This window comes from Panthera leo, chromosome B4, assembly GCF_018350215.1.
Source record: "Panthera leo isolate Ple1 chromosome B4, P.leo_Ple1_pat1.1, whole genome shotgun sequence".
Classification (NCBI taxonomy): Eukaryota; Metazoa; Chordata; class Mammalia; order Carnivora; family Felidae; genus Panthera; species Panthera leo.
In genome coordinates, this window is record NC_056685.1 from 62496080 (window position 1) to 62510290 (window position 14211).

Consider the following 14211-nt stretch of genomic DNA (forward strand, 5'->3'; position numbering starts at 1 on the left):
AAGCATTGCCACTTGGCATCTGGTACTCCAGGGTCCCATCACCCCCGCTGAAATCAGAAAGTCTACCTCACTCGCAGCATCTCCCACACCACACTTGGCCTACAGAAAAGAGTCCACGCAGAGCTTCCCGAAGTTGTCGGTGCTCCCCTGCTAATATATTTCTCAATGCCTCAGTGAAGGGAAAATCATCTGGCCCTCTCAGGAAATGTAGTAGAGTGGTGGGAGGAAGGTGTGGGCAGGCAGCATGTGATAAGTGCATTGCAACATCCTTATCTCAATGAGCTTTGGGATTCCTTTTTGTATATTACACCAGCAATATTTGGCATCTCAACCTCATGAAACATATGCTCCCACTGAGTCCCAGTGGTTCACAGGATTCTGAATCCCCTGGCGTGCTAGCTACAATTGCTGATTCCCTTATCCCATCCCAAGATATTCTAAGTCAGTAAATCTGAAATGGGGCCCAGAAATCTGTCTCAAGAAACCCAGTGATTCAAAACAGGTGATACTCAGAACAATGAGAGTCATGCATCACAAAGCTTAAAGGAAGGCTACATATGTTTGCCACACTTACCAGGAGAATCCAGTTTACATTTTTTTCCAATAAGAGCTACAAACTAGGGGAAAGAAAAAATTACATTTACCCCTTTACAATCTGTTTCTGCTATCCAATAATGGGCTCTCCAACACTTGCCTTGTGAGTTCCCACAGCCCAATACTGAACATACGGTATATTCTCCTGTCTTCCTCTATTCCCATCCATTTTTCTTCTTCCCCTTCTCCTGCCATCCTCCCAGCTCTCAAATGTTTGTAAGTGGTTTCCATAGTCTCCTTAGATCATTCAACCAATAAATAACAACATCTGTTTTTTCTCGTTTTCCTCCAAGGCGAATCCCTTTGGCCCTTAATCATTCTGGTTGCTCTTCTTCTGCATTCCCTCTAGTATCAAGAATAAATCAGCAAATCATCATCACTTAATGTATCAAAGAACCAAAGGATGTGATTCACAAGCACCAATGCAAACAACAGTGCAAAGGGGAGATTGGTGCTCTGAGACAAAAATAAAATTCATGGTTTTGGTTTGTGCTCAAGGCATCACATCTTCGCCTGGCTATGAGGAAGCCATAGGGAGGGAACAGGGGAGGAGGGGCTTGTCAGGAGGAGCCCACACCCCATGCAAGGGGAAGTTATTGTCACTATTGTCTCATAAGTGCTCAGAGTAGCAATAGCATCAAAGAAAGGGTGGGAAAATTGAGGAAAGGAAGATCAGTGACCATATCTAGAAGGCAGCAAGTCCCAGAAGAAAATCTTCATAAAGAGAGTCAGCAAATAATAAAAATTAAAAGATCACCACCAAACATCATATAAGTACAGTTATAACTATAATGGGGTTGTGAATTTTTAGCAAATTTGTTTTCTTTTGTTTTTATTTTTTTATTTTTTTATTTTAGAGAGAGAGAGAGATCATGAGCGGGGATGTGGAGCAGAGGAAGAGAGAGACAGAGAATCTTGAGCTGGCTTCATGCTCATCGAGGAGCCTAATGCAGAGCTCAATCCCAGGACCCTCGGATTATGACCAGAGCCAAAATCAAGAGTTGGACACTGTATCGACTGAGCCACCCAGGCACTCCTGGAAATTTGTTCTCTTTTAAAGGTATGTGTTTGGTAAAGTTCCTGGGTGCAGTGCAGTTCTGACAGTGACTACCCAGAGTTTATGTGAGGACAAAGTCCTGCTTCGGACTCTACTCACTTCAGATACCAGCTGCAAGTTCAATGGTTCCCAGGCCACCTGCACTGCTGACCAACTGACCACAAATTAGGGGATTCCCACGATTCTCTCAGGTTAGGAATTTGCAGGAATGCCTCACAGAATTTAAGAAAGTGTTAAGCTTACGACTGCAGTTTTATTATAAAGCATACAAATCAAAATCAATCAAAAGAAAAGATCCATGGAGTAGATCTGGGAGGGTCCTAAACACAAACCATCCATGCCTTCAGGACACATCACCCTCTGAGCACAATGATGTATGATTACCAATCAAGGAAACTCAACCAAGCTTCTACGTCAAGTTTTTAATTTGGGTTTCTGGGCATCTGGTGGCTCAGTCGGTTAAGCGTCCATCTCCTAATTTCAGTTCAGGTCATGATCTCACAGTTTGTGAGATCAAGCCCCACATCTCTGCTGACATGCAGAACCTGCTTGGGATCCTCTCTCTCCCTCTCTTTCTGCCTCTCCTCTGCTCACTCTCTCCCTCAAAATAAATAAATAAACTTAAAAAAAATTTAAGTGGGGTTTTATTACTTAGGCTGATTGATTCAATCCTTCATCATGTGACTGAACTCAATCTCCAGCTCCCCTTTCCCTTCCCAGAGGTTGGAAGGTAGGGCTGGTATGTGGCTCAAAGTCCCGTCTCCCTAATCATATGCTTGGTCTTTCCAGCAGAGCCAGCCGACGTTCTGAAACTATCTGGAGGCCCATCATGAGTTACCTCTTCCTTAACATAAACTGAAGTGTGGTCTCAGGCCCACCATGAACAACAGAGACACTCTCATCACTCGGGAAATTCCAAGGGTTTAGAAGCTCCCAGGAACCTGGGATAAAAACCAGACAAATTCTTTATTCTGTAATACTTGGGGACAGAAAGTCACAGCCATCATAGTTCCCTTGACAAAGTATTTTCAGGGCCTTATAATCTATTTGATCCAACAGGAAATAATATTTCATGTCTACCTCATTGGCTGGAAAAAACATGGCCATTCTTTATAGACTGTAGGCCACAGGCATGGCTGAGCTTTTGTCCCCTGACAGTAGGGTATGGAGAGAACCCTGTGTAATTCTGGGGTTTGCCTCAGAAGGTACAGCTGCTGTGTCCGGTCTTCAAATCTATAGCAAGCATCCAGCAACCAGCACACATCAGTATGCCACGCAAGAGGAGAATGGTGGGTCGCAAAGCGCTGTAGATCCTCATTCTCTACAGAGTCACAGTCACAGCAGGTGACAACAGGGAGCCACAGTTGCCCCTCTCAGAATCAAAATTGCCCCTTAACCGCCCAGTAAGCAGGACCTACTGCAACCATCTCTATGTGCCTCTACTTTTCTCTTTGACAGAGGAAGACAAAAGGTAAATAAACCAAGAAATAAGTCAAGCAGACTTTTTCATCTATATATAAAGGTGTAGCCCTACCTAAATATTAACCTGAAAAAGTCAAGCATTCACATAAGTTATTAATTAACTCTTTCTTTTAACAGTAATTTATGAAGCCCTGACTTTGTATGACAAGCACGGCTCCAGGTGCTAAAGATATACCTCATGGAGTTTACACAGTATGAGAGAAGATAAAAACCAACAATAAATCCATGTTGTCAGATAGGAATGAGGGCTACTAAGGCAAGGAAGATACAGAGTGAGAGAGTAAGGATTAAATATGGAGGAGAGTCTGCCATTTTGGATTGGGGAACCAGGGAAAGTGCAAAGGATGAAGTGACATTTGAACAGGGACTCAAAGTGGTGAGAGAACAAGAGGGCACAGGTCTGGGGAAAGCAATTCAGAAAATGCAAAGGCAGCAGCAGCAGGTTTGGCCTGTAAAGGGCATAAGAACTCTAGAATGAGTTGCAGATTGATAGACTAGATGGTAGAGGTCAGGGGTCAGATCAACAGGGGCTCATAGAACAGAAACCATTTCTTATCATTTGGAAAAGTAACAGAGCCATTACTCTCACATGGCCAAGCATTCCTTACCCTGCCCCATCCTTTTAAGTGGGATAACTATGTATTCAAAGTTAAGAAAAACATCGTACGCCTAGGTGTCTCAGTTGGTTAAGCATCCCACTCATGATTTTGCCTCAGGTCATGATCCCAGGGTCCTGGGATTGAGCCCCATGTCAGGACCCTGCTTGGGATTCTCTCTCTCTCTCTCTCTCTCTCTCTCTCTCTCTCTCTCTCTCAAATAAAAAAAAAAAAACAAGAAATTAAAGAAAATTTTAAGGAAAACATGAATGTAGCTCCAAAGGAAGATAAAAAAGACATTTGTTAATTTAAAAAAAAAAAAGTGTTTCCAAGCCCCCATTGAGAGATTCACCTACAAAAACCCTCATAATTCAAAAATATATTCCTCTCATTTTCCATCCTTCCTACACTGCCAGACTGTAGTCTAAAGCTTATCTTACATCTAAAGTATATGCTAGCAGGCAACAATCTTAACCCCCTCCTCTTGGGGTTTCTAAGATAAACCTTAGTTGGCCTCTGAAATTTTCAGAGGCCATTTTTTCATTTTTCTCTATAAAATCTCTATCGCATCCAATCATATTTTTCCTTGGCTATATCCATCACTGAACATCCTAGACAATCTAGTCAAACAATCTCCATTTGTCCATTTATCATAGACTCAGAACACAAACTTATGAGTTTTGCTGCAATAAACAGACTATCTCAAAATGAATTCCAAAGAGTTGCGGCAAATCAAAAGAAACAGAACCAAAATGAACACTCCACCATTTCTTTCAGTTTGGGGGCACAGAGGCTAGAGCTGATTTTCATGGTTGGTGTATCATCTGTGACTAAAAGATGCAAACTGCTGCAAAAAAAAAAAAAAAAACCCTCTCCAGATCCAAGCATTAAAATGTTGCAAATGCTTACAGCTGCACATATTAAGATATTCTATTTTTTAACTCTGACATTTTAAACCACCCACTTTCACTCTTACGGTTTATATCATCATCAGAAGCCTTCAATAAAATAAAACTTTATAGCAAACTGGTAGAACACTATGATCTAATAGCCTAAACATGGAGACAGAATCAAGAGTTTAAGGTCCTTTAATTTGCCTTCATTTCCCCATCTTTAACCTGAAAACCATTGGATCTTCCTTGTTGAAGGAAGCTTCTCCTTCCTTCCTGATGCAGAATGGCACTGCTAGCAATCCAGCAGGAGCTTCTTCTCAAGAGGAAAGAGGTAGAAAGGAAATAAAATTAAAAAGCTAAGCACCTTTTAAATCAATCAGGGCCATATTTCAAGGTGGAGGTTATGGGCATCATGGGTTTTGGTTCTGTGTCAATTAAGTGTCTACCAAGTGACTGAACGTGGTTAATGTCCTGATTCCAGAGTTAAAAACAGGTCATGGCCAGTGGAGGATAAAGAAGCAAAATAAAAAAGGTTACTGCTGCAGATTAAGTTTTCACAGATGTTTTGATTCTGCTCTACAAGGGTCCAAAAATATTCCTGTGTGCCCTTGGAAATGATCTTACGAAAAGACCGATGTAAGGTTTGACTAGAAACAGAAACTCATTAGAATTCTAAATTCACTTCAGGGAACACAGATGACCGTTTGTATCAGTTAAAGTTTGACTGCAGAAGCGGAACCACAGGGAAGGATACAGCAGAAGGGATTTACTGTAGAGATTTGACCTTTCACAATTGTGGAAGCTGGCTAAATGGCCTATGCAAGGCTGCCACTTCTGTCTGTAACAGATGTCAAAAGCCAGCAGGGCAGGCAGGGCAGGCATTCGGGAGGGAGGAAGGAGGGTCTTGAAGTAGGGGAAAGGGAGACAGAGCTGGAAGCCACGAAGATGAACTACAAGGTACCTCTGCTTCTCACCGCCTCGAAGGCTCCAACTTTAATGATGTGAGTGGCTTGCAAACAGGCTGGCACTCTTCCCTACAGAGCTGCACTCGCACTTGCACCATGATACGAAGTAGCTAGAGCACCATGATCTGGAAAGTTCTGGAAGCACCAGGGACCTAGCCACTGTCACACAGCAGCAGTGGGTTAGCCGCCCTGTCTGTGATAACCCACAAGACTCTCTTGACACGAGCCTTCTGACTGGGATAGGCAGTCTCACTTTCACTTTCCATATCTGGAAGAAATTTGTGTACAACTATAACCTAGCACAATATAGGGAAGGAATTTCCAAGAAACAAAATTCCAGTTTCATTAAATTGACATAGTACAAAGCCACCCTATCTTGGTAAACTGCCTTCATTTTCCTTTATACCCTGTCCTGCAAACTGGTAAAAGTAGACCCTCTAAAAATCCATTTCCTCACTCGAAATTCAGCTCATTTCTTATTTGAGAGAAACTGTGATTAATATCTTTCTATACATGCAAGTACCTTTATAGAAACAAGCATTACACATCTTTACTTATTAATTAACATATTTATTTATTGTTTATTCTTAAGGTAATTTCCAGCTCTCAGTGTGTACAAGGTTCATTCAATGAATCAAAGGTAATAAACTATTTTAATAGAAACTAGGTTTGAGTTTTGGACTGAGAAAGACCCTCTGAAGAGGATGAAAAGAGGCTACAGAATGGGAGTAAATATGTGCCAACCACATGGCTGACAAAGGACTTGTACCTACGATATATGAAGAGATCTCAAAATTCAACAACAACAAAAAAAATCCACTTAGGAAATGGGTGAAAGACATGAAGAGACATTTTTCAAAAGAGGATATACAGAGGGCAAATAAGCACCTGAAAGTATATTTAACACCGAGAGCCATTAGGGAAATGCAAATTAAAATCACAATGAGATTATCACTGTACACTTATCAGAATGGCTACAATAAAAAAACAATGATAATGCCAAATGCTGATGAGGAGGCAAAGTAAACTGGATTACTCATACACAGTATGACAAGGTCTGGAAAACAGTCTACCAGTTTCTTAAAAAACTAAATATGCAACCACCATATGACCCAGCAATTGCAATCCTGGTCATTTATCCCAAAGAAATAAAACATGTTCACATACAAATGTGTAAATGAATGTTTATAGCAGTTTTATTTGTGAAACAGCCAAAAACTGGAAACAATCCAGATGTCCTTCGACAGGTGAATAAGTAAACAGTGCTACATCTATACAATGGAATAGTACTCAGCAATAGAAGGAATTAACTACTGAGATGCAACAATCTGAATAAACTCCAGAGAATTATGCTAAGTGCAAAAAAAAAGGTCAACCTTAACAAGTTACATACTAAATGATTCCACAAATAGCATTCTCAAAATGACAAAATTATAGACATGGAGAACAAATTAGTAGTGATTATGAAGTAGGGTGGGGTGTTATGAATTAGGGGGTTATTATGAATTAGGTGTTTATAATTATGATAAAGAAGCAGGAAGGATCCTTGTGATGAAACTGTTCTGTATCTTGACTAGTGGTAATGTTAGAAATCTGCATGTGACAAAACTGCATAGAATTAAATACACACTCAACAAAAATAAAAATAAAAAAGAGTATATGTAAACTTGGTAAAAAGTAAATAAAAGCTGTGGATTGTATCAATATCAGTTTGCTGGTTGTGATATTATACTATAATTATGCAAGACCTTAACCCTAGAGGAAAATGGATAAATGGTATAAGAGATCTCTGTATTATTAGTTACAACTGGGGAATGTACAATTATCTCAAAATGAAAAGGTTTTTTTTTAATTTATTTATTTATTTTTGAGAGACAGAGACAGAGCACGAGCAGGGGAGGGGCAGAGAGAGAGGGAGACACAGAATCCAAAGCAGGCTCCAGGCTCTGAGCTGTTAGCACAGAGCCTGATGCGGGGCTCAAACTCACAAGCCGTGAGATCATGACCTGAGCCAAAGTTGGACACTTAAATGACTGAGCCACCCAGGCGCCCCTCAAAATTAAAGGTTTTTTTTTTTTTGTTTTGTTTTGTTTGTTTGTTTTTAAGGCAAAGACACTATAAGAAAATGAAACCACAGGCCAACTTTCATGATAAACACAGATGGGAAAGTCTTAAACAAAATACTAGCAAACTGAATTCAACAGCACATTAAAAGGAACACGCACCATAACCAAGTGGGTTTTATCCCTAGGATGCAAGAATAGTTCAACATGCAAAATTCAACTAATGTTATTTACCACATTAACAAAACGGAAGCTAAATTACATGATCGTGTCTATAAATGCAAGAAAAACATCTCACAAAATTCAACACCCTTTCATGGTAAAAATTCCCAAAAACTAGGTTTAGAAAGAATTTACCTGAATATAATAAAGGTCATATATAAAAAGTCCACAATTAACATCATACTCAACAGTGAAAAACTGAAAGGTTTTTCTCTAAGATCAAGAGCAAGACAAGGATGTCCACTCCTGCATTTCTATTTAGGACTCTACCCAGAGCAATTAGACAAGAAAAAGAAATAAAAGGCATCTACATTTGGAAAAAAAAAAAAAAGTAAAACTATGTTTGCAGATGACACAATCCTTTGCGTTAAAGAGCCCTAAAGATTCCCCCCAAAATAAAAAACTGTTAGAATACTCAAAGTCAGTAAAGTTGTAAGACACAAATCAATGTACAAAAATCAGCTGCATTTGTATCAACTATATTTCAGTTAAAAAAATCAGCTGCATTTCTATATAATTATGAACTATCCAAAATTAAGAAAGCAATTCCATTTATAATAGCATCGAAAAGAATAAAGTAGCACTAAAAATAGAGATGAAACTTGTATAATTAAAACCCTAAGTCACTAATGAAAGAAATTAAAGACACAAATAAACAGAAAGACGTCTCATGTTTACAGATCAGAAGACTTAATACTGTTAAAAAGTCCATACTACTCAAAGCCATCTATAGTCAATGTATTCCAATGTATTCCATACATTCCAATGTAGTCCATAGTCAGTGTATTCTATAGCCAATGTATTCCAATGTATTCCAATAATATCCTAGTGGCTTTTTTTACTGAAATAGAAAAAAAAATTCATTTGTAACTGCACAAGACCCCAAATACACAAGACAATTTTGAGAAAGAACAAAGCTTGGAAGCATCACACTTCCTAATTTCAAACTATATTACAAAGCTACAGTAATTAAAACAGTATAGTACTGGCATTAAAAGAAACATACTAACTAATGGAAAAGAATAGAGAGGCCAGAAATTAACCTACACATATATGGTCAAAGGATCTTCAACATAAAGGCCAAATATACACAATGGGGAAAGGATAGTCCCTCCAACAAATGGTCTTGGGAAAACTGGATATCTGCATACAAAAGAATAAGCCTGGACCTTTATCTTACATCATAGACAAAAATTCAACTTGAAATGTATTAAAATTTTTAATGTAAGACCTGAAACTGTAAAACTCCCAGAAGAAAAACAGGGGCAAAACTTCATGATGTTAAGGCTTAGCAATGATTTTTCAAATATGACACCAACAGTAAAGGCAATAAAAAGAAATTAGGTAACTGGGACTATCAAACTAAAAAACCTCTGCACAGCAAAGGAAGCAATCAACAGAGTAGAAAGGCAACCCACAGAACAGGAGAAAATATTTGCAAACCATGTATCTAATATATTATTAATATCACAAATACATAAGAAACTCATACAACTCAAGGTAAACAAAACAAAACAAATGAACAAATAATCTGATAAAAAAAAATAGGCAAAGGGCTTGAAAAGACATTTCCCCAAAAAAGACTTGGCCATAAAAAAGAATGAAATCTTGCCATTTGTGAAAACATGGATGGACCTAGAAGGTATTATCCTAAGTGAAATATGTCAATTGAGCAAAGAAAGATGAATACCATGATTTCATTTACAAGGGAAATTTAAAAAAGAAAACAATCAAACAAAAGAGAACAAAATAGAACAGACTCACAGATACAGGAAACAAATGATTGATTACCAGACGGGGGCTGGCTTGATTGGGGGTTGGGGGGCAGGTAAAAAAAATAGGTGGAGGGGATTAAGAAGTACAAACTTCCAGTTATAAAATAAATATGTCATGGAGATCTCATGGTACAGCCTAGGGAATCTAGTCAATCATATTGTAATAAATTTGTATAGTGACAGATGATAACTAGACTTATAGTGAGGACCATTTTATAATGTATAAAACACATCACATCACTACTAATAGGACATTGCATGTCAATTATACTTTAAAAACAAGATATACAAATGGCCAACAAGTACATGAAAAGATGCTTAACACCAGTAATCATGAGGGAAATGCAAATCAAAACCACAATGAGTTACCACTTAACTCACACCAATTAATTAGGTTGGATTTTATGAAGAAAAAAAAAGATAACAAATGTTAGCAAGGATGTAGAGCAACTGGAACCACTGTACATTACTGGTGGGAATGTAAAAAAGGTGTAGTTCCGACAGAGAACAGTATACAGATTCCTCAAAAAGTTAAAAATACACTTATCTTAGAATCCAGCAATCCTACCCCTGGTTATAAATCCAAAAGAATTGAAATCATGATCTTGAGATATATGCACTCCCAAGTTCACTGCAGCATTATTCATAAAAACTAAGGTATGGACACAATCTGGCTGGCCACCATCAGATGAATGGATTAAAAAAAAAAGTGGTATAGGGGCACCTGGGTGGCTCAGTTAGTTAAGCGTCTGACTTCGGCTTAGGGCATGATGTCTTGGGTACGAACCCCGCGTGGGCTCTGTGCTGACAGCTCAGAGCCTGGGTCCTGCTTCAGATTCTGTGCCTCCCTCTCTCTCTGACCCTCCTCCACTCACACTCTGTCTCTCACTCTCAAAAAAATAAACATTAAAAAAATTTTTTTAATTGTATATACATGCAATGAAGTATTATTCAGCCTTTAAAAAGAAGGAAATCTTGTCATATGCAACAACATGGCTGGACCTGGAGGACATTATGCTAAGTAAAATAAGCCAGTCACAGGACAAATACTGCATGATTATACTTATATAAGGTATCTAAAATAGCCAAAATCACGGAAATACAGAGAATAGAATTATGGCTACCAAGGGCAGGGGGAATGGAGCCCTGGAGTGTTGCTGTTCAGCAGGTCTATAGTTCCAGTTATGCAAGAGAAATGAGTGCCAGAGATCTGTTGTAAATCATTGTGCCTATAGTTAATAATATTTTATCAAGCTCTTAAAAATTGTACATGGCAAATCTTATATTATGAGTTCTTACAATAAAAAGAAAAAATCGTTTTGAATTCTCAAAGATTTTTATTCAAACATTCCTACCTTAAGATATAATTAAGATAGTTTGTATGTATATTTAACAAGCCACTTTATTTTTACCAACTACCTAAAATAAAAATCATAAAAACATAATCTGTGTAAAGTGCTTAGGCCAATGTTTGGTTCACACTGAATAGTTAATAAATGTGATTCTCTGTCCTTGCTTGAAACAATCTTTAGAGTTGGGTGGGTCTAACATCATCGATGCCAGCTCTTATACGTGCCCCTCTTTAAGCTATTGCAGAAGATGCAGTATGGAGAAAGCTTCTAGGTCCTATTTAAATCCACACCTGTGAGCACAGAAAGATGAACTTTCTCTTCGAAGAGACATCTACCCCTTTCCAATTAGTGCTGTGTTGCTTTCTAGATTTGCAACTCAACCTTCTCAAAAACAAAAACAAAATAGATGCAATATACAAAGAACAATGGCATTAGACACCAGTCTGCATTTTGTGACCAAAGAGTACACAGTGACGATTTGACCCTGGCCCTCCCAACTCTCCTTTCCCTACCCCTGTTCCCCCAAACCCTTGCTACCATTCCTCTTCATCAATGGCCTTGCTTCATTGTCTACTTCCTTCCCCCACTCCTCTCTTTTCTGTCCTTGCCATTTCCTGCATGAGTGAAAAAAACATTTTAGAAAGTCAAGAAGTGAAAACATCTTCCCCACTCTCCACCAAGTGGGCACAGGCTTTTGGCCCTGACCTTTTAAAATGGAAAATGCTCAAATCAAGACGGTCTCCATGGCTGTTACAAGCCCAGCACATCACATGCTGTGAGCTTTCACACCTTAAATTAACCACCAACCCTCACTGTAATAAATGAAAAAGCAGGTCAATCTAGAAAGTAAACATATATATTTGTGCCATCTAAGGAGATTTTAAGAAACATTTAGAAAACTGAAAGTACTGAGCAACTCACTCAGTAGCTGACGTTATCTTTCAGCGGAACACCAAAACCGCTTCCTAAGCGGACAAATGTTTATAAAATATTCTCTCCAGATTCAAATGTGCAATTTCCTCACTCTCTTTAAAACACTGAACTTTCAATGGAAAAATTAAGTCAAAAGCCCATGAATTACTGCCAACTGCTATGGTTTCCTTTCCTAAGTCATCTGAGCCACCTGTCAAGAGACCTTGGCCTCCTGGCCAGAGGCAGGCTTTTCAAGCTGCCTATCCCGTCTCGGATGACCACTACCATAAAGACGGGTTCATATTACACCCACTGGAAAAGGCTTAAAACACTGATGATACCGAACCAATATTATTTCAAGTTTTTGTCCGACACACTGTTAAGCTTAAACACGGAGCCAAATTATAAGGGGTTGAGTCAAGCTCATGGTGTAGGAGATAGTACTCATACAAAGCCCTCCTCCCCATCCATCTGAAGCAAGCCCTCTTTTAAATTCAAGAAAATACTCCACCCTACAAAAACCTGGCGTTCTCTCGGCTCCCTTTACACTTTATTCACACCAGAAATGCTGAATCATGACTCTGAGGTTGTGAAACGAAAACTATTTCGACTGGGACACCAGGATCCCCAGAGGATCCCACGCTTCTGCATTCCTTTGCTTTGCATCTTTTAAAATCTAAATCCCGAGCCCTTCCGCAGACCAGCAGATTGGAAAGGCTTGGAGAGCAACCAAAGGCTGCAGGTCGGGGGAGAGCTTCTGCTCCCTCCGCTGCGCCTCCCCAAAACCCAAGCAGCCCTGGCAGCTCACAGCTCTCGCCTCCTCTCCGAACGCGACCCCAAAGGGACTGATCCTCTCTCTCCATCAGCGAAGCTGCCCAACAGCCTCTGAGAAATTCCCAACTTGGAAGCATTCCCACCACAGCCCCCCAGTCCGGAACTCGCTGGGCCCGCACCGTCGCACTTGACCACTGTCCGGCAGGGGTGGGGTGCAGGAGCAGCTCTACCAGCCCCGCGCCAAGTCCTTGCCCGACAGACCAGCCCGCTGAGAGCACAGACTCTTGAGAAACTCGATCCCAACTCCCAGCCCGCGCCTCCCGAACCGCCCCGGGAGCCCAGAGAAGCGGGGCCTGGGACCGCGGAGCAGAGTGGCGTGGACGGGAGGACAGCAGGGAGGCGTGGAGGGGAAGGCGCCGCAAGAAAAGGAGCGCCCCCCACGCGGGTCCCGCAACTTCGCCCAGCTCGGGCTGGGGGGTGAGGAGAAACTGCGGCGGCTGCAGGCGCGAGGTGAGGGACTCACTTGAAGGTGAGGACGCAGAGCGGTCGGTAGGACTTGTGGCTGGTGTTCTCGGCCATTCCCTTGCCCCAGAAGTCGTTGGTGAAGATGCCCCAGCGGAGGGGGGCGCCGGGCCGCACGTCGGGGTTGTTCACGATCGCCCACACGTCGTCGTGCACGAACTCGCCCTGCAGGGAGCGGCCGTAGCACAGGCAGCTCGCCCCGGCCAGCAGCGCCGCGGCCCCGGCCGGCGCGAGTCCGCAGCCCCGCCGCCGGGAGGGCGCGCGGTCCCCGCCGCCGCCGCCGCCTCGGGCACAGCCTGTCACTACCATCGCGCCGCCGCCGCCACCACCGCTGCCCTGGCCGCTCCCGGGCGTCTGGCATCCTCCCCGGCCGGGGCCCCGGCGGCGCGCCGCGGCTGCCCGGAGGTGGGCTCGGGCATGGTGCGGCGGCAGCTGGACCCGCCGCTGGCGCCCCGCGCTCCGCCGCCGCCTGCGCCGCCGAGTTGGCCCAGCTGCAAATAAACAGCAGTCCCCCCGCCTCCCCCGGCCATCGCCACCTCCTCCGCCCCACTGCGCATGCCCCGCTCGCTCTCGCCTCCACCCGCCCCCCCTTCATCCCCGGACTAGAGCCGCCCCCCCACCCCCGTACCCCCCACCCCCGCCCGGCTCGTCTCCACACTCAGCCCCGGGCGCCCGCGTCCCCGGCCGCGAGAGTTCGCACGCAGGTGGAGCGGGGTCGCGGCGCTGGGGCGCCCGAGAGGCAGAGAAGGGGCACCGGGGTCCTGCCTGGCGCTCCGGGCCGTCCCCCAATCATGCACCCTCACCCCCCCCCCCCCCACCACCAACGAGGTTGGGGAGGGCCTCGTCTGCGGGCACCTCCGGGCCCAGGGCCAGGGCGGGCTTAGCAGGTGCGCACCCCGAAACCCCCCCACCCCGCGCTCCGAGAGAGGGAAAAGTGGCCTCCGCTTCCCGGCAAGTTCCCGGCTTTCAGCACCCCGGACAACAGCGGCGGCGGCGCCCGGAGA

The 14211-nt window shown here is 42.7% G+C and overlaps 1 protein-coding gene across 1 annotated transcript in view; it reads right to left on the reverse strand.

The window, feature by feature from the left end:
• TMTC1 (transmembrane O-mannosyltransferase targeting cadherins 1) overlaps positions 1-13516 on the reverse strand; it is a 273311-nt gene extending 259795 nt beyond the window's left edge. The window contains exon 1 of the mRNA XM_042946180.1: positions 13209-13516. Coding sequence (XP_042802114.1) covers positions 13209-13516 — 308 coding nt within the window. The remainder of the gene's footprint in view (positions 1-13208) is intronic.
• Between the last annotated feature and the right edge of the window lie 695 nt (positions 13517-14211).